Below are 18,259 nucleotides of genomic sequence, written 5' to 3' on the forward strand. Positions count from 1 at the left end.
ATCTCAATATCAATCACACAGATTATATATATATATATATATATATATATATATATATATATATATATAAATAAAAGAGAGCACGAGAGAGAACACTATGGCCACCTTGGTATTCATTTCAGAAGAATCACACAGAGTCTCATATGGTAGAGATTATAAACAGTCTTAATCAGACATCATGTCCAGCCTAAGCAGAGACAGAAGAGTCCATAATTGAAACATCACCCCCCAAAACAATCTAGAACCATGACACAATGAGTTGGCATTCCAGTGGAGCCGTAACTATGGCGATGTCACACATGCTCACAACTGTATCTATTTGTTGCTTTCTGTTGCAAAATCTCTGTGGTTAAGAAAAGCACCTCTCCCATCAGTGCATTCCCCAGTTGAGCTATAATTCAATGTACAGCCTCCAAACACGTCCCCATTAGCAACTACCCTCAACCTTGAGAGTGGAGGTTTGAGGGGAAATCTCTAGACAAATCTATTTGGGTAGGGGGTGGCGTGGAAAATGCCAGAAGGATGGGGTGGCAGAAAGACCAGAAAGACGTGCTTTGAGGATGTGTGTAGGGTCTTTGATTCAGATTAGGCATACATGGTGTGTTTGGTTAAATATAGCAGTAGGCTAGGTTGGATTAAAGTTTGGGGTAGTTGTATGAATACAGGGGTGATGTAGTGCGTTATATGATTCAAACTGTTAAGGTTATGGTTAAATACAGGGGTGAGATATATGCATTATAGATCACGCTTTGCCTTAATGTTGTTTAATATGTGGTAAAGACTGGTCGAAGAAGAAAAGACAAGAAGCTCCTCAAGGTTTAGGATAATGAGTGCGCACTGCAGAGTCATGGAAAGGATACACCACATTTTAAAGACTTAGCATCTCACACTCCCTAACTTCAGTTTCTGAACTGAACTGAACACTGACTAAATAGAAGCTTATTGTTATCTAGGAGGCACATAAGTAAAAATGGAAGTACATAAGCCTGCTGTCCTTATCACCATTTTAGGAAAATGCATATGGGTGGTAGATTGTAGTCCAGTGTAAGGGTGGACTGCAAATGTGAACACATGCTGTTTTGTCTTACATTTTCGTGCTCAGTTTTCATTTGTTATTGATGACACCCATTCAGTATACATTAACACAGAGGTATTCAAACTGTGAGATGCATGAAGGAACTGCAAGGGGAATGCAGGCGAACATTGAGAGAAAACTGCAAAAATTGAATATTTAAATGACAATATTGCTATTGTTTTCATAGTCTGACTATCTTTTTCAAAGCCAAATTTAGTCATGTTTATTTTATTTTTATAACACTAGTCAACATTAGTGTCATGTTAAATTTAGCAGCAGGTGTTAACTTTTGATGGTTCAAATTTCCAAAATGGCCCAATTCATTTCCACAGGAAAAATTAAAACAAAGACAAAACACAAGTAAAATAGAAATGATGAAGATAGAAGCAAATCCATATTTTAGATCTTCATATGTGGTGAGATAAGGCTGCAGTGTATTCTGTTTAGATACTCTTTCTAAAGACAGCTTGAGACCAATTAAGCTAAAGTATTTAAAACACTTTCTCAGCAAAAAGTCCTTTTTTGCATGAAAACTGAGTGAACTGAACCCACAAAAATGTGCTACCAGAACTGTGACAAGCTCCTGTAGCCATCGACATGTCTAGGGCAAAGCCTGGCAGCAGTTCTGCTGTCTGATATTACAGTGGCTCTGAAAATAGCAGACATGGCAGAAAAAGCATGCAAACATCTTAGAACTACTATACAAGTGCTGTAACATTTTCCACAGCCTTATACTGCACTTGCATGAGTAAGAAACAAGCAAGATAACGCCTGTCTGTACCTAAAGAACTGTAGTGATATTTAGACTGCATATTGAGAGAAAGTCACATTGAGCAGGAGCACGTGTTCTATCCATATGTGCAGAACAGAGAAGCTCAAACTGTCATGTGCTGCTTTTAATTAAAAATATCAATAATAAAAACAGCACACTACACTATTCTCACCCCTGAGCCTCAACTACAACTGGGTTAACCAAAACCTGAAGATTGGAGCTAACAAGTTTATACTTGGATTGAGAACTGGATAAAATTAAATAGTATAAACCTGGCATAAAATCATACAAGGAATATGGGTGTCTGGGAGTACCCTCTAGTGGCAAAACAGTTACTGATTTAAAAAAAAATGTAATGAACTCTGACAGCAAAAAAAGAGGAGCAAACACAGAATGATGTACATTTACAGGTATTATTTATTTTAAAATCTGCTTTACCTTTTACAATAAATTAACAGTGAAACTCGCCACAGCAGCGAATACAAAGACAGCGGGTCACAGTGAGTGAGTACTCTCTTCCATTGCCCATTCACAGAGCATTACTAATATTACTCCAAAAGAAAACATCCAATTACAGCAGGGTACACATCCACTGATGTACACAGCCATCTCCTCCAGGCTGGTAAGAAACTTCTCAGCATCACAAGAACATGCGCAGTGGAAACAAGGGAAACCAATCTCTATATTTTTATTATTATTTTAGAAATTTGTCCAAACATTCTGCAGCCTGGCCTTCAGTTTTAAGCTGTGTGTGAATTCTAAGTTCTTGCTACTAGAGGAAATGCCTCTCCTATAGTTTCAACATGCTTCTAAAAGATAATATATGATTCTAGAACGTTTTTAAACATTCTAGAGTAGCCCAATGACAGAACAGTGTCAGTTCTAGAACAACCAAGTTCAGGGGGATTGTCCTTACATTCAGAATGGGGGCAAACCTTAATGTTCTAAACCTATAAAACATACCGATAGAACATAAGAGGACGAGGCACTAAAGCACACACATCACCCATCACCCAACATGAATGCTCAACACACACACACACACATCATACTTCATGTTCTCCCTCTTTCTCGCTCGCTCACACACACACACACACACACACCTCAGCATTGTGCAGACACAGCAGAAAAGGAATGTCGTCTTTCCCAGATCACGCACAGTCACAATCTAGCCCCATCAAGCATGCTGCCTATGAGTCCACAGGCATGCAGTGAGCTGGAGTAGCCTCATGGGGGGCACTACGCAGAGCACATCTTCAGGACTTAGTGAAGGTGTGGCTGAAAGAAGGAGGAATCATCTTCACAGTGCCATGGGTGTCTGTTCACCTTCATCAAACCTCACATATGATAACGGGAAAATCTACATGAAGGCAGGGGTGATCCAAATGTATGATTCCCTACAGAGAAAAAGCAAATGTTGGGGTGGGGGCAGAGATGGATTAGAGAAAAAGAAAGAGAATGAACATTCAGTTCATATACACACGGGCGTCTTAAGATATGTGAGCATCACTAACCTAGGGAAAATTGACAGGGCTTTGGGAGCCAGTAGCTAAAATTAAGAAATTAATCATAATTGATGGGCAGCTCTGCCCAGAGCAAAGCTGAGATGCAAAGAGATTGACCCTACGTTAATGTCTAAACAAAGCTATCTTCACCTCGTGTATAAAAATAGGCATTGTTCAAAGCCACGTCAATAAAAACAGCAGGAGAGGAACCCACACCTGAGGTATGAGGTTCTTCTGGATTCTCTTCAGTTTGGTTTTTTTTCTGCCATTCTTTGTCACCACTGTCTCCTCATAAAACTCATGAGCCAGGTCGCCATCCTCGTCGAAGAACATGGAGCTAATATGGAGTGTATGGAGACAGAGATGGAAAGACAGTCAGACGGACACAAAAGCGCCAAAATAAGTGCAATACGTTTTAAAAATGTAAAAGAAAAAAAAAATCAGTTTTTATTTATAATTTGCTTTTCCTGTTTTTATGAAAGTCTATATCATAGCACACACGACAGAGATACAGTCTACCCTTAGGACAGAGCCTCGTGACTCTCCGAACACCCGCGGGCTATATTTACCTCCTCCGTGTAAACACGAAGGGCGTCGCGTTTCGAAAGCTCCGGAGCGTCCCCAGCGCCTGCTCACCGCCCTCTTTTGCAGCTTCATCCCCGCCGCTGGAGCCAGAGAAGGGCCAGTAACCTTTACCTTTGGAGCCACTGCCTCCCATCTTTAACCGGACATTATTTTCTTTGCTAGCGTGCGCTCGCTCGTGACCCAATACTGTGGGGGGGACAAATGCAGAAGTTGTGAAGGGCATCGCATAAGCGCCATCAAGCAACACAACCAGCCTCACAAATCTGAAACTGGTAACACAGAAGCCGCAAACGAACCCTTGATAACACACTTATGATGGCTGCAAAGGCAGTTACTATCTAGCTGGTATTTTTGTTTGTAGCACTGTCAAACAAGAACATTTGGTAATATTAAATCAGCAAACGCTCTACTAACGTTAGCCTGTAAATAATCCGAAGGATATGTGATTTCCAGTGACTTTATCTTAAAAAAGTGAAGACCTTTTAGTTTGAGGGGAAAAAGGTTAGCCAGGTTAGCCAGCTAGTTAGCTGCCCTGACGTAAAACGCTGCCACCAAACATTATTAGCTAGCTAGTTGAAAGAGGTTTTGGACAGAGGACCAGACAGCGTAACCCACCACAGATGAATTAGCTGATTAGACAGATAGCTTCGCTACCTTATCCGCTCTTTGTCAATTCTGTACGATGGCTAAGATAAGATAAAATAAGACAAGATAAGATAACTAGCTAGCTATGTAAGATATGCTAGTTAGCCAGCAACATAAGCCTCCCGACATGAACATGTTCAACTTCATATGGAGCATTTTAGCTAACCACGCTGCAGGCCTAACACATCTACAAGGGTATCTACCAGTCAAACGTGTGTATTTACAGTTCTCCATTTTAATAATCCTAAACACGGTTAGCATTTAGCTAGCCAGTTAGCAGAGCTGCTAGCTAGGGTAGCCTAGCCAACATTCGCATGCCCTAGAAGAACATTTTTGCTGTAACATAACATTTTCAAACACACTGTAATTACAATGACACTTACCTGAGTGGAATCTCTGTTTCTGGTAGTACTCAATGTGGAAAAAATGAAGTGAAAAGAGAAACGTTTCTCGTGTGTCGTTCAAAAACACACCTCTACACTGATGGAGCCAACGCCAGTAGAGAGAGGGCGGCCCGGAAGTGGAACATTCTAGCATATTAAAATGATCTGCAGTGGCTTTGCTTTTTTAAATTCGGTATGGTGATACCAAACCAAATGGTTTGTAGACCACAACTAAAATAGTGCAATTTATGAACTATACCAGAGTTGGTGCTTGTTTTGTTTAAAAGCTTTTGGGTAAATTATCAAGAAGACAATATAAGTATTTAACGCTAAAGTACAGCCGGGTTAATTGTACCACGCCCAGGCTTCATCGTACCTAAACGCGAATGCTGAACGTGGATATAAATTGAATTCACCTCACTGTAAAACGTTAATGATGAAGTTCACCCAACTCCAGTTCAGCATGCAGTGGTAAGGATGACCACCTATGGGCTGATTTTCCTCATCTAATAAACCTTATTCAACTAATCTGGGCCCCGTTTCTACAAAATAGTAGTGTTCAAGTCGTCTTAAATGATAGTGTTAAGTATAGTACTTGTTATACCATTTAAAGTTTTATGATGCTTTTGGGAAACCTGGAGCATGGAAAGGATTAAAGTGTGCTGGACCTTTGCCCTCCAGAACTGGATTTGACTACCACTGCCTTGGGGTCTGCTCTGATTTTATGCATAACATTAATAATCTGCTAGTCTGAGAACAAAATATCATTAATGCATCCACACATTAGTACAATGCTGTTTATTAAACTAACATTTTCACATTTTTAGAATGGTCACTTTTCACATTTCAGAACTGCAAAATGAAAGTCATTATTTAGTGCTTAATAAACAGTCTTTAAATGGGGAAAATGGACAAGAGCCTTTGTTATATAGTACTGTTTGCAATCAGAATTTCTTGCAATCAGTTCTTGACCATCAACAACATAACATGTTCGCAGGGATACTGGCAGGACATCTTGATGACCATTTGTGGTTTTCATAGGCGAACATGTGTAATGTTGAAGGTAACCAAGGACTTGGATATTATCCAATTCATTTATGGCATTTAGCTGACACTTTTATCCATAGCAACTTACAATTATGACTGAGTACAACTTGAGCAATTGAGGGTTAAGGGTCTTGCTCAGGGGCCCAACGGTGGCAACTTGGCAGTGGTGGGGCTTGAGCCAGCAACCTTACGATTACTTTTCTATTGAGTTAATCAAAGATAAAAAAAAAAAAAAAGCCTTTGATCAAATCATTCAGTTCATTCACAAGCTTCAGCAGCCAGACGGTGTAGAATCTCAGGCAAAAACAATTTTAAATCGGTTTCTCTTACTTCTCTAGTCCTCTCTACTGGCACTGTTTGTCATAGCAGGAGGTGGGGTGCTCTCTGAACCTGTTCACTTCTCTATGCTCTTTGGATTTGGACAGCAATGATATAAACACAAGCTCTCCAGTAGTGTCCAGCGTGGGGTATGTCCTGCACAGCTCATGTCTTTCCCCTCCTTCACCCTCAGCCAGGTGTGCTGAAGTTCTGCAGTGCCTCGGCCAGCCTGTGCCGTGCCGCTGAGTAGCGGCGCGTGATCTGCTGCATGTGTTCCTCCTCCTCTCTCTGTAGGATGCGCAGGAAGTTCCGCAGCTCAGGTAGACTGAACGCGTCCCACTGCCCAATAAAACAAGAGTGCCGGAGCTGTTACTGTAACTGCTCCTGTGAGTGTTATGGTACCATAACAGTCACAGCCCAAGCTTCACAGTGATTATGTTAAGCTCAAATCCTATAGGGCCTTGTAACTTCCCCTGCTCTGACACATTCAACTTGATAATTAACTGATGACCTGAGCAGAGCAAACACTAAACTGTATAGTGCAGACTCTCACTACTACACAAATCTTAGAAATCAACATTTAGGACAGTTGAAATCCCTACTTTCAAATACTAAACTCTGTTTTAACAATATGGTGCATGTCAAAGAGCAGATTTTAAGGAACGCTCTTCTTTCCAGGTGCTGCAACACTATGCAGTTGAATACTTCAGGTTGCCTTGGACACAGCATCATAATGTGAACACGTACACAGTGCCTGTGCGTCAGATCTGGCTACTCACGTTGACCTCCCCCAGCTCATTCTCCTTTAGCACAAAGCCCAGGGCTTTCTCACTGGGGCCTGCACACAGGCGAAGCAGGAGGGGACACTCATCGTCAGATAACTTCCTGAGGTAGACTGAGAGAGTCAGAACGATAGGTATGGGAAGAGACCAGGAGAAAAGGAAACAAGGGCATGAGGACAAAGAAAGACAGCGATAAGAGTGTGTATAATCATGAGATAAAGGCACATTTATTCTCAGAACAAGTATTAAACTAAGAGCCAATGTAACATAAATTGAGGCTGTACAGAAGAAGTATAGATAAAATATATTAATACATAGGATTTAATGAACCTATGCTAAATTCATAGCTAAATGAGTGTATGCTAAGTTCATATGGTTCATTTTACACTGGCATAACTACACATGTCTCAGATGAACTTCATAGTTTAACATTCAACATAATATTCAGAATTTGATAATATCAGTTTAATAATCTAGCCAAACAAGAGAAGGTGCCATAAGAGAAGACGAGAACGATGGGATCATATTAGCTACTAGGTATTGTTGGAAGTGACAAAAGCAGGCAAGGGCTCGCCCACCCTGGTCGCGTCTCATGCTGTGTTCGAACAACGCGAACTTGGCTGGCCTGTCCACTACTCTGAACTTGTTCAGCAGTGCCTCGATGACCTCACGGGCCCGGGTGCGCGAGCTCACGTGCAGGTGCTCGGCCGTGTCTCGAGGGAGGTAGAACGACGTCCTGTGATTCACCGCTGCTCGCCAGCCACCCTGTTGAGGCGAGGAGGAAGTAGGCCTTCGCAGGAGAGGCACAGACACAGGCCGAGCCAGCTTGAACTGGACCTTAATGAAACCTGTGTACGAACCGTCCTGGTTCTGACAGGACACGAGAAAGGAGGAAGATGCCACAACAGTTCAACAATGTTAAAAAAAAGGGCTGTAGTCATTAATTATTTCATTTTATTATTCTTAAAGAAATAAAAGGCATCAGGTTTTACATTGATGTTTATTTGCTTACATTTGCATGTGTGATAAATATTTTACGGATATAAGAGTGTTTGTTGGGGCTGTAGAGATGGTGTCGCTCACCAGGGTCATGTAAAGGTTGCTGTTGACTTGAGCATTGTACTGCTTAATTTTCCGCTGGATCTCACTGAGGGGCACATCCAGCTTCTGCCAGTCAATTGGATCATCCTACATGGGGTAGTCAGAATGGAAAAACTTGTCAGCAAATCTCTGTAGGTTGTAATTCTGATAACTTCCCACAAGATGTCAGCAGAAACATAACCTTGGAACTCCTGATTATAACCAATGTTGTAGTCCTTTGGGACACCTAGCAAACAGCATATCTCAGCCTGGGTTGTTGGGGTTAGTCATTTGGGTAGTTGCAGCTAAATTAAAAGAAAGACACCTTATAAACAACGTGATTCAAATTCAAAATCTGAATCAGGAAAAATAGCTCAGACATCATCAGCGTAGTCAAGTTACATGTTACACATTTTCTTGCATGCTTGACTGCTACTGAAGAACATGATGTTCTTGCATTACTACCTTAGCTGATGCAGCGACAGCTGATTTGGCTTTGTCAGCCTGAATTGGGACAAGGTGGCTGAAGCAGAACTCCTCTAAACTGCTGCTGTAACATACACTTTGTTAACCATGAATCATACAGCTCATCAGCAAATTCCAAATCTCGTCACATCTACATTTACATATCATTGGTGTAATTAAGTTAAAAACGCAGAATCGTATGGGGAACCTTACATACCCCTTAGGAAATCGGCTGTGAAAGAAAAGACTATTGTGCAGCATTGGGGTGTGAATGTATGAGCAGAATCAGCCTTGTCCCATCACACCCATTATCTGTTCAGCTCCAGTGTTAGATAGCAGAGCCCCCTCACATCCAGTTGAGCACAGGAATAAACACACACGTGCACATAATCACACATTCAAATGTACAAATATACACACACGCATACATACAGATATGCACTCACTCTCTCTCACTCACATCCCACTCCATTTTCAACAATCAAGAACAAGTGCTGAACAATGCTTCAGGTTCATATTAATGTTCCACGACGTTTTGGTGAAGCTGAGCATTAAGGAGACACAATGCCAACCTGTATGAGCAGAAGTCTCTCTGTCAGCCTGATGCTACTTCTTTAATTTCTGCTGTGATGGTCTAAGCTAAGACAACAGTGGGAGCAGGAGGCAAGAAAACATAAAAGAGGCACTTGCCATCTATCAAATCCCTCCAGCATGGTTGGACAGTGAGACAGGGCACTTCCTGTAATGGCAGGAAATGGCTGTACCAGCAGAAGTCCTGACTTGTGTCTGTGTGTGTGTGTGTGTGTGTGTTCTGCAGGGTGTTCCAGGAATGCAGCTAAAACTCAAAATAACCCCACAGACACTGTGTGATGACTGAATCCTACATGCAATTAGTTCAAGGCCGAAACAAAACGTTTGTGTTTGAAAGAGGTCCTCATGGGTCCTAATGAATTCTTACCTTTAGAACAGTTCCAAATGTAAATAAAAATGGTTAAATATCTCACCACATGATTTCATTTTAAAAGAACTATGTAATAACCTTACCACTAGGGTACTCTCAAGGATGTTGAGGTTACACATAAGTTTATCTACACAACACAGTAACATGTTGTTCTGATTGCTTAGATTACATTAGCATTGATTAAAAACAAGGCATCAAATAACATCATTAGTGTATCAGTTATGATGTAAGTAGTTCCTGAGACATGGAGTTGTCATTGTCAAAAATGTTTTCAAAAACATCGCGATTAGCTTGTTTTTGTAAAAATGAATTATTCACTGAATAACACCTAAGATACAACCACTTGTGTGTAATATGAGAACGTGCAGCCATAGTTTATCCAGATTTCTGCCCCTATATTGCTGTTCGATGAACAGATCTGAGCGCCTCTGGTTCATGTTCTTGGGACCCTATTCGTTGAATTTACTCGGACTGACAGCACCACCACCCCGGCTTCTCTGTACGACCTATTAATATATCTTTAGGGCTTAAACAGATGCAAATATGCAAATACTTTACTTATATAAGGTATTCTGTGGTAGTACAGCTTCAGGTCCAAGAGAGCGCAAGAGGTAGGCGGTTGGGGGAACTCCTAAGGTTCTCCTAAAACTGACATCGGGATATGAGAGGAAAATGTGCTTGTCTGGGTGACGGGTTTGGTGCTATCCTAAAAATAAGAAATGCATCAGGAATCGGTTTCTCTCTCACCTTACGTCTCCTAGGCTTGCGGAAAAACGAAGTCCTCGCAGTGAAAAACTGCTCGAGCTCAGAGTCGGAATCATCCTGGCTGCAATATCCGCTACTGGCCGCGCTCGTGCTGCCCCATGACATCTCCAGAAATGTTTTTTTATGATCCATTCCGTGAATCGCACGGTCAGTCTTCAAATTCCTCTAAAACATACTCTCCGCTAACCGTTTAAAAGTAGGCGACACCAAAATCAACAACATGGCGTGTAATATATATATATATATATATATAGCGCGCACTAGGTCCGTTGCGTTTAGCACTGAGCGTAGCTGGCCACGCGCCGTAATGTACCTCTCGTGCGAGACAGTAATTAAGCCCCATTCCTCACGCCACTCCTACAGGGTGTGCAATCATAACGGGGGCACTGGAGAACACACCCGACGCCGCTGCACACCGCTATACAATAACTGGACAGCCCGCTTTCATTCTCCTGTCAGTGCAGCTTAACATGCATGTCTCCCCTGACTTTGCTCGAGGTAATTATCTTCAATCTTTGTGCAGCTGTCTGTGTGACCCGCCGCCCCCCAACACACACGCACACACGTTACATTACAAAGGCTCACTTTCGTCGATAATTTTCCTTAGTTCTGTGTTATTATCAAATATGAAATTCTAGTCAAGTTCACAATAAGATCTGGGAATTATAACGCTTGCCTTTTCTATGAAAAAAAGAAGATGAAACACGATATTCAGAATAAATTACAAATACGTTTCTGATGCTTAAATACTGAAGCCTTTATATAATTTACACTGACTCAAAAAATGGACAGCTGCTGGATTGTCAGGTTACCTAGCAACCTCTCCTGCCTGGTGGTGTCGTAAATCGAGCATGCGCTTCCCGTTCCAGTGGCGCGAGAGCGTGGTAATAAAATCAGCGGCAGCATATGGCGCAGTATGAATGTCGGGCTTCAAAGCGCGCTCTCACTGCCCTCCCGCTTCACATGACAAAGCGAAGCGCAAAAAGCTTTAATTACATGTTGCACATTTTACTTTACAAATGCTGAGACAGTGCGCGAGTGCGCGCACACAGCCTCACGCACGCATCTCGTTGACAGTCTTTTGTCTCTGAAACGATCAAAGCATGTTTTACCTGGCGCTTAACGGTGCCTTAAATCCCTTTTAAAAAATAAAATGGAAAGATCTACACCAGCAGGCCAATGGTAACCGCCAGGCACTTTACAAACACAGGTCTAACAATCATTTGATTTAAACGCCTAAATATTTATGTTTCTATGCTTTAAGACCTTGCTCAAATATGGCAGAGTTACGTGCTTGGGGATACAGCCTGTTTGGTTAAATCTACTCTGAGAAGTGCTGTACTCATAATGCACAACTGAACTACATCAGAATGGGATCAGTTTACCAAAAGCATCAAAAGTTCTCCGTTCTTTGATGCTCAGCACTGGTCGGAAGCAAAATGCCTCTTACCACGTTGGTATCCGTCTCAGTGTTCTCACTGTAGTCTGAGAGTCCAGGCAAAGTGTTCAGGGAGATGCAGTCCAACTTGATAAAAGGCTGACAGCGGGAATGGCAGGTGTATCTGCAGTCTGGACACACACACACACACACACACAAACCAATCAGGCCCAATCTTAGCATCTCAAGAGTTTTTGTTGATATTGCCTCTAGAAGCACATTTGGTATAGTGCATCTTTAATTCTACAAAAAAAAAAATTAAATCACCAGCTTTATACCAAGTGCTAAATCTTGTGTGTGGTGTGTGTGAGAGAGCAACATCCAACCATAAGACAAACGTCAGCACTTTCATCTCAAGAACACACTGACAAGGCCAACAAGACACAGACCCCCTCTTTGGGGAATTCCCAATAACGCTTTACGGGGTCTGCCGCAGGGAGTGGAACGGGCGGAAACGCTCCTGGATTTTTAATTGAGTTTGAGCCAGCCAGTTTCCTTTTGCAGTACTGCCATCTAGTGGTGAGAGTATTGCGATATTCAACTCTGTCTCACTTAATCTGTTACTGCATAAGTGATCTGTTACTGCCTCACTTTGGCTGTATAGGCTGTAAAGCAAACAAATATGACTCTCTTTGGGGACACAAAAAGTTAGATTAAATTTGTGATGATTTATTTACATTTTGTTCTCAAACTCCACCTGCTTGCTCTCCACATGTTTAATTTCCCAATACCTCGATTTCATACAACAGGAACTTTTTCAATTTCTCACTCATTCAGTCTCTCTCTCTCTCTCTCTCTCTCTCTCTCTCTCTCTCTCTCTCTCTCACACACACACACACAAAGACACAGTATTAAACATGGTATCCACATAAACATCCTTTTCCTATTGGCTTTAAGCCCCCTGTTATCTGTCTCCATTGTGTGTGTATGTATTTGATTATGGGAATACAAACACACACTGAACTGACAGACATGATTATCGGCTAACTAGCACATTTTTGCTTGTTCTCTCAGGCATACTGAGTTCTAACCTTTGTTAATCTTACCTAATGTTTTTTTCTGCACTCAAATGGGTGGTGTGCAAACGCAAATGTAATGTAAATCAGAGGGAATGATGAGTAATTGAGCTGTTTCCTCTATAGGTATGTTACGAAGCGGCGCTGCGGGAGAAAGCTAGACACAGTTCCAGCAGAGTGGCTCTAGATCCCTGTGGCAGGGACTACGGACGATCACGGACTACAGGGGCCCACCCGCCGGACTGATGAGTGCGGATGAGTCTCTGGCAAACGAGCTGAACACATTCTTCGCTCGCTTCGAGGCTACATCTAGCAGCGCTAATGCTAACAGCGCTTACGCTAACAACGCTAATAGTGCTATCGGCGCAGCCAACGGTGCATGCGCAGAGCCCACCATAGAACAGCGCCCTCTCATCATCACGAAGAGTGACGTGAGGAGAGTGTTTCAAAGGGTGAATACCAGGAAGGCGGTGGGACCAGACGGCATCTGCGGGAGGGTCCTCAAAGCCTGCGCAAGTCAGCTAGACCCGGTATTCACCGACATCTTCAATCTCTCCCTGACGCTCGGTATCGTCCCGTCTAGCTTCAAGCGATCCACCATCGTCCCCGTTCCGAAGAAACCTCGACCCTCCGACCTCAATAACTACCGCCCTGTTGCCCTCACATCAGTCATGATGAAGTGCTTTGAAAAGCCCATCAGAGACTTCATCACATCTTCACTGCCAGCCTCCATGGACCCACTGCAGTTTGCATACCGCCACAACCGCTCCACTGATGATGCAACATCTGCTCCACACCACACTGACCCACCTGGAGAAAGGGAGGGTTAATTATGTTAAAATGCTGTTTGTCGACTACAGTTCAGCATTTAACACTATCATCCCCTCCCTACTCACTACTAAGTTGGAGGATCTAGGACTGCATACATCCCTGTGCGACTGGATCGCCAACTTCCTAACAGACAGACCACAATCAGTACGGGTGGGCAACTGTGTCTCATCCACCCTCACCCTCAGCACTGGAGCTCCTCAAGGTTGTGTCCTAAGCCCCCTGCTCTACTCACTGCACACCTACGACTGCACAGCCACTTCCAGCTCCACCATCATTGTCAAGTTTGCTGACGACACCATTGTCATGGGCCTGATCTTGGACAACGATGAGAGGGCCTACCTGGAGGAGATTAAACACCTGGAAAACTGGTGCCAGGAAAATAATCTCCTCCTAAACATCAGTAAGACAAAGGAGCTGATCGTGGATTGCAGCAAGAAGCAGGAGCGGCACTACCAACCTGTGAGGATCAGTGGAACCACGGTGGAGAGAGTAGATAGTTTCAGGTACCTTGGTGTTTACATCTCGCAGGACCTGTCCTGGTCCCACCATACCAACTCTCTGGCAAAGAAGGCTCGTCAGCATCTTTACCACCTCAGACGCCTAAGAGACTTCAGACTGCCCTCCCAAGGTACTGCAGAACTTCTACACCTGCACTATCGAGAGCATCCACACGGGGAAAATCACAGTCTGGTTTGGGAATAGCACCAAGCAGGACAGACAAGCACTCCAAAGGGTAGTGCGTTCAGCAGAGCGCATCACTCACACGGAACTTCCTGACCTGCAGACCATCTACTACAAGCAGTGCCACACCAAGGCCAGGAGGATTGTGAACGACCCCACCCATCCCAACAATAGGCTCTTCTCTCTGTTGAGGTCAGGGAAGCGCTTTCGCACCCTGAATACCAAGACAGAGAGACTGAAGAGGAGCTTCTTCCCACAGGCCATTCGGGCCCTGAACCAGGGAAACTGATAAACTGTGGGGACCACCACCACCATGTAACATAACTGTATATATATTCAATTACCACCATGTAACATAAAAACTGTAATATGTCATTTTACAAAATGGATCTGTACATTGTGTACATACATATATACACACAACCATATACATTGTACATTGTGTATATAAACATAATATACATATATTGTACATACATTGTTAATATAATTTTGTACATATATAGAATAATATATTTCTCTAATATATTTCTTTTTCCTCAGTTTGGACAGAGCACTCTCAACCATTTCACTGCGAGTTATACTGTGTATGACTATGTATGTGACAAATAAACCAAACTTAAACTTAAACTAAGAGAAGGTTATTTTAACCACTGCCATAAGGTCTAGCACTGCAGAATATCAAATCACATTTTTAATAATACACACACACACACACACACACACACACACACACACACACACACACACACACACACACACACACACACACAGTACTCACTGACACAGCGCAGGTTCTGTTTGTACAGCCCCCAGATGAACTCCCCACAAAGGTCACACCAAGTGAGGTGGGCGTGGCTGCTGGGCTGGAAGACATGTCCCGCTCCATGTCTGCCTGCGACCCAGTCCGCCTCGTCCAGGCGCACCACCACACCTCGCCTTGGCCTCTCCGGAACCTTGTCCATCGGCAGCTGTCGTGCTTTAGTGGGGACAGCAGGGGGCGCTAGCTCAATCCTATCATTAGGCGTGAGGTCCTTCAGTTCAATGAACTCAATCATGCTGGCTCCTACACAGGGCACGAATTAGATTGTGCTGTTTTCCTGAGCTGAGATACACTGAAAAAGAGAAAGATTATATATACACACAACATAAATAAACTTTAAATCTCTATTTATCTATGTATCTAACCTGTCTGTGTTATACACTGAATCCTGGCAGTGTCCTGATGTACCACTCCACAGGTGAGCTGTTCTCTGGTAATGACACTCAGGATCCCACCCAGACTCACTGCGCCATAACTGCGTATTTAGGTGTTCAGAGAGTCAATGGCACAAGCTCTCATACATCAGGAATCATGGTAGAAAGTTCTGGAGGGTCAAGCTCAAATCCCAGGCATCATTTATTTTCTCTGCCACAGCACTGCAGTCATGGAAGGAAACCTATTCCTCATTCCATTCACTGACATCTGGATAAATCTGAGGACAGACAAAGATTCGATTACTTTAAATTATGGCTTTGGAACATTATAACAGAAAATAGTTTGAATCTAACCCATACAATCCATTGATGAACAACAGGAATATTTTCAGCATTATACTGTGTATATCAGACATAATGTTTGGCTTGTTTAATATATAAAGACCTTTTCTAGACATTAATGTGCTCTGAAAGTAGAGAAAGGCCAGAGAGTTTTCCCATCACCACAGAGACGCAGTTATGCAAGGGAGCTACAAGTTCTACACACCATGTTTGTTCTCCTTTCCAGCAAAATGGCGAGACAGCTGACATTTAGTTCATGTCAACACTGGTGGACTCTAGTCCAACTCTGTAATCTTGCGGGGCAGTGGAATGCCTTGCTAAAGCTTTATGAGGAGAAGAAATACGCAAAAAACAATTAATCATATGACCGTGCATCAGTATGCAGGACGCGGCTAAGGGTCGAGGGCTCCGTGTAGATCGGTCTGTTTTGGAGGCACCTCTTTTTTGGCTGCAGGCCTAATCCGGTGCACATCGAAAGCCCCGCAAAACACGCCGCGGAATTAAATTGGCAAAAAGCTGTTTGCAGCGCCAGATTGGGTTGGGTGTATAATAACACATGTAGCAATTACATAGTACTGAAACTGTTATTGCCTAATATTGTTTGCGAAATGCGTTACTGAGATTTTTATAGCAAGTGTGCTGCTTTTGAATCTGTACACCCTGTACCGTATCGAAAAAGAAAACACAAAAATCAAACAAAGAAACCAAGCAAACACCCTTACTGGCTTAGGTGTGCCCTTCTGAAACCACACGGGTCTTAAAATAGGCTATTAATGACTGACACGTCTCAGACAGGTTGCTACAATCATGAACTGTTTACGTACCTTAAACAAATAACGATGCTGAATTTCAACATTTAATTTGAATTAGTAAATGTCCTCAGAATTATTCTAAAAACTCTTCTGAAAAAAAGCCCGCACAAGCAAGTAAATCCACTTCGGTTCTTGTAGAACAGTATCGGGATGACCACATTTAAATTAAGCAGAGATAAGTAAACGGCTTCGTTTTGAGTTCGAAGCCGTTGCACTTGAGCAGTTTTGTTAGTTTCAGTCAGTGTTCTGAAAGCTGAAGTCTGATCGCTTCTTCTATACGCTTCTTGTTCTTTCCCACCGGCTGTGCCCACTGTGTACGCACTCCGGAGAGATTAGTGAATAATCCGGAATTAGTATCTGTCCCATTTAATAATAATAATGCAGAATTAGTATCTGTCCCATTTAATGCAGCGCAGATCAGGGTCGCTTCGGTCGGTAATAATGTATTATGTAGCAGAATGTGAACGGATATAGGTACAGCATTACATGAACATGAATTGATTACTTAGTACAACGGAAAAGTAAATACAGCCGAACATGTCAATGTTTATGAACAGCACAATCACACAAATCCAAAATTTACAAGGTATTTAAAATTAGTTGAGGAATAACTGATCTGTTTAAAGGCTATAAGAACATCCTAAATGGAAGCGATCTCTAGATATTCAATTGATACATTCATGAAGTATCAATGGTTAAATAATGCAGCTAATCATACACATATTTCAGGAAGCAAAAACAAATTTCTCACCTGTTAAACGGTTCCTGATAATACTCTCTGCCTCTAATACAAACATCCTAAAACTAGTCATTTAGGCAGGCCAATGACAAAATGTCTTGTGGCTGTTATAAGGTTCCGTATATCAATGAGGCATATTATAACTGCACACCAATGCATCAGTTATATCCCTTACTGCACCTTTCTGTGACCTAGATGGAAATAACATTTTTATAATGATCGTAGGCCGACTGCCTTTAACCAAACCCTATTCTAACCCAAGAGGTTAAAACTGGTCTCAGATCACTGAGGAATACTTACGTCACAGTCCCTTTGCGCCCGGGCACCGGATGCGTTCTATCAGGAGGAAAGGAGGATCACAGGGCTTCTGTAAGATAGAAAGCAGGATATCTCTCTCTCTCTCTCTCTCTCTCTCTCTCTCTCTCTCTCTCTCTCTCTCTCTCTCTCTCTCTCTCTCTCTCTCTCTCTCTCTCTCTCTCTCTCTCTCTCTCTCTCTCTCCATTCTGTAACTCTGCCAAGATGTTCACAAGTCTGAATCTGTCATGGTCTGGGGGGGGGGGGGGGGGACTTTAATTGGCTGTGAATGTCTGATTTCTTTGGTCACTAAATTCCTCAATTAATGAGGTTATGTCCTAGCATCTGCTGGAACAACTGGCATAGTCTTCCTAGAGAAGTGTGCATGGTTCTTCATCTGAGTTGGAGGAAAGCAGTAGACATGTTGCCATCAAAACAATGTAGAGCAAATCAACATATTTCAGACACACACGCACACACACGCACACACACGCACACACACGCACACACACGCACGCACACACGC

At 42.7% G+C, this 18,259-nt stretch overlaps 2 protein-coding genes and 1 long non-coding RNA gene across 11 annotated transcripts; 1 reads left to right on the forward strand and 2 right to left on the reverse strand.

The window, feature by feature from the left end:
• Window positions 1-2,241: 2,241 nt before the first annotated feature.
• On the reverse strand, window positions 2,242-5,182 carry tusc2b (tumor suppressor 2, mitochondrial calcium regulator b). The gene is made up of 4 exons (XM_027020371.2): window positions 4,966-5,182; window positions 3,922-4,123; window positions 3,569-3,689; window positions 2,242-3,244 (listed from the first exon to the last, which is right to left on the reverse strand). The coding sequence occupies exons 1-4, from the start codon at window positions 5,117-5,119 to the stop codon at window positions 3,179-3,181; spliced, it is 543 nt and encodes a 180-aa protein (XP_026876172.2). The 5' UTR covers window positions 5,120-5,182; the 3' UTR covers window positions 2,242-3,178.
• LOC118240371 lies at window positions 4,126-7,100 on the forward strand. 2 transcript variants are annotated; one of them, XR_004775371.1, is made up of 3 exons: window positions 4,126-4,209; window positions 6,524-6,650; window positions 7,009-7,100. It is a non-coding gene; the product is annotated as an uncharacterized LOC118240371 (long non-coding RNA). The 2 variants fall into 2 exon arrangements; XR_004775370.1 differs by lacking the exon at window positions 4,126-4,209 and adding an exon at window positions 5,264-5,436.
• On the reverse strand, window positions 5,729-17,808 carry rassf1 (Ras association domain family member 1). Of its 8 annotated transcripts, XM_027020362.2 has the most exons (9): window positions 17,452-17,707; window positions 16,094-16,211; window positions 15,538-15,824; window positions 15,131-15,464; window positions 11,834-11,952; window positions 8,196-8,300; window positions 7,691-7,982; window positions 7,110-7,225; window positions 5,730-6,669 (listed from the first exon to the last, which is right to left on the reverse strand). In XM_027020362.2, the coding sequence occupies exons 4-9, from the start codon at window positions 15,405-15,407 to the stop codon at window positions 6,520-6,522; spliced, it is 1,059 nt and encodes a 352-aa protein (XP_026876163.2). In that variant the 5' UTR covers window positions 15,408-15,464; window positions 15,538-15,824; window positions 16,094-16,211; window positions 17,452-17,707; the 3' UTR covers window positions 5,730-6,519. The 8 variants fall into 8 exon arrangements, with proteins under 8 accessions (XP_035376389.1, XP_026876163.2, XP_035376387.1 ...); XM_035520496.1 differs by lacking the exons at window positions 16,094-16,211; window positions 17,452-17,707 and adding an exon at window positions 16,713-16,966 and having other exon boundaries at window positions 5,729-6,618; XM_035520494.1 differs by lacking the exons at window positions 16,094-16,211; window positions 17,452-17,707 and adding an exon at window positions 17,740-17,808.
• Between the last annotated feature and the right edge of the window lie 451 nt (window positions 17,809-18,259).

The sequence above is a fragment of the Electrophorus electricus genome, chromosome 20 (genome assembly GCF_013358815.1).
Source record: "Electrophorus electricus isolate fEleEle1 chromosome 20, fEleEle1.pri, whole genome shotgun sequence".
NCBI lineage: Eukaryota > Metazoa > Chordata > Actinopteri > Gymnotiformes > Gymnotidae > Electrophorus > Electrophorus electricus.

What these genes read in the sequence shown, in the direction of transcription:
- rassf1 (XM_035520494.1), bottom strand. Translation starts at nt 15,407, where the DNA reads ATGATTGAGTTCATTGAACTGAAGGACCTCACGCCTAATGATAGGATT. An exon ending in ACAGAACCTGCGCTGTGTCA is followed by an intron (nt 11,953 to 15,130) that starts GTGAGTACTGTG and finishes GTGTGTGTCCAG; the next exon opens with ACTGCAGATACACCTGCCAT. An exon ending in CAGCATGAGACGCGACCAGG is followed by an intron (nt 7,226 to 7,690) that starts GTGGGCGAGCCC and finishes TGACTCTCTCAG; the next exon opens with TCTACCTCAGGAAGTTATCT.
- tusc2b (XM_027020371.2), bottom strand. Translation starts at nt 5,119, where the DNA reads ATGCTAGAATGTTCCACTTCCGGGCCGCCCTCTCTCTACTGGCGTTGG. An exon ending in GAAACAGAGATTCCACTCAG is followed by an intron (nt 4,124 to 4,965) that starts GTAAGTGTCATT and finishes TCCCCCCCACAG; the next exon opens with TATTGGGTCACGAGCGAGCG. An exon ending in TTCGTGTTTACACGGAGGAG is followed by an intron (nt 3,690 to 3,921) that starts GTAAATATAGCC and finishes ACTCCATATTAG; the next exon opens with CTCCATGTTCTTCGACGAGG.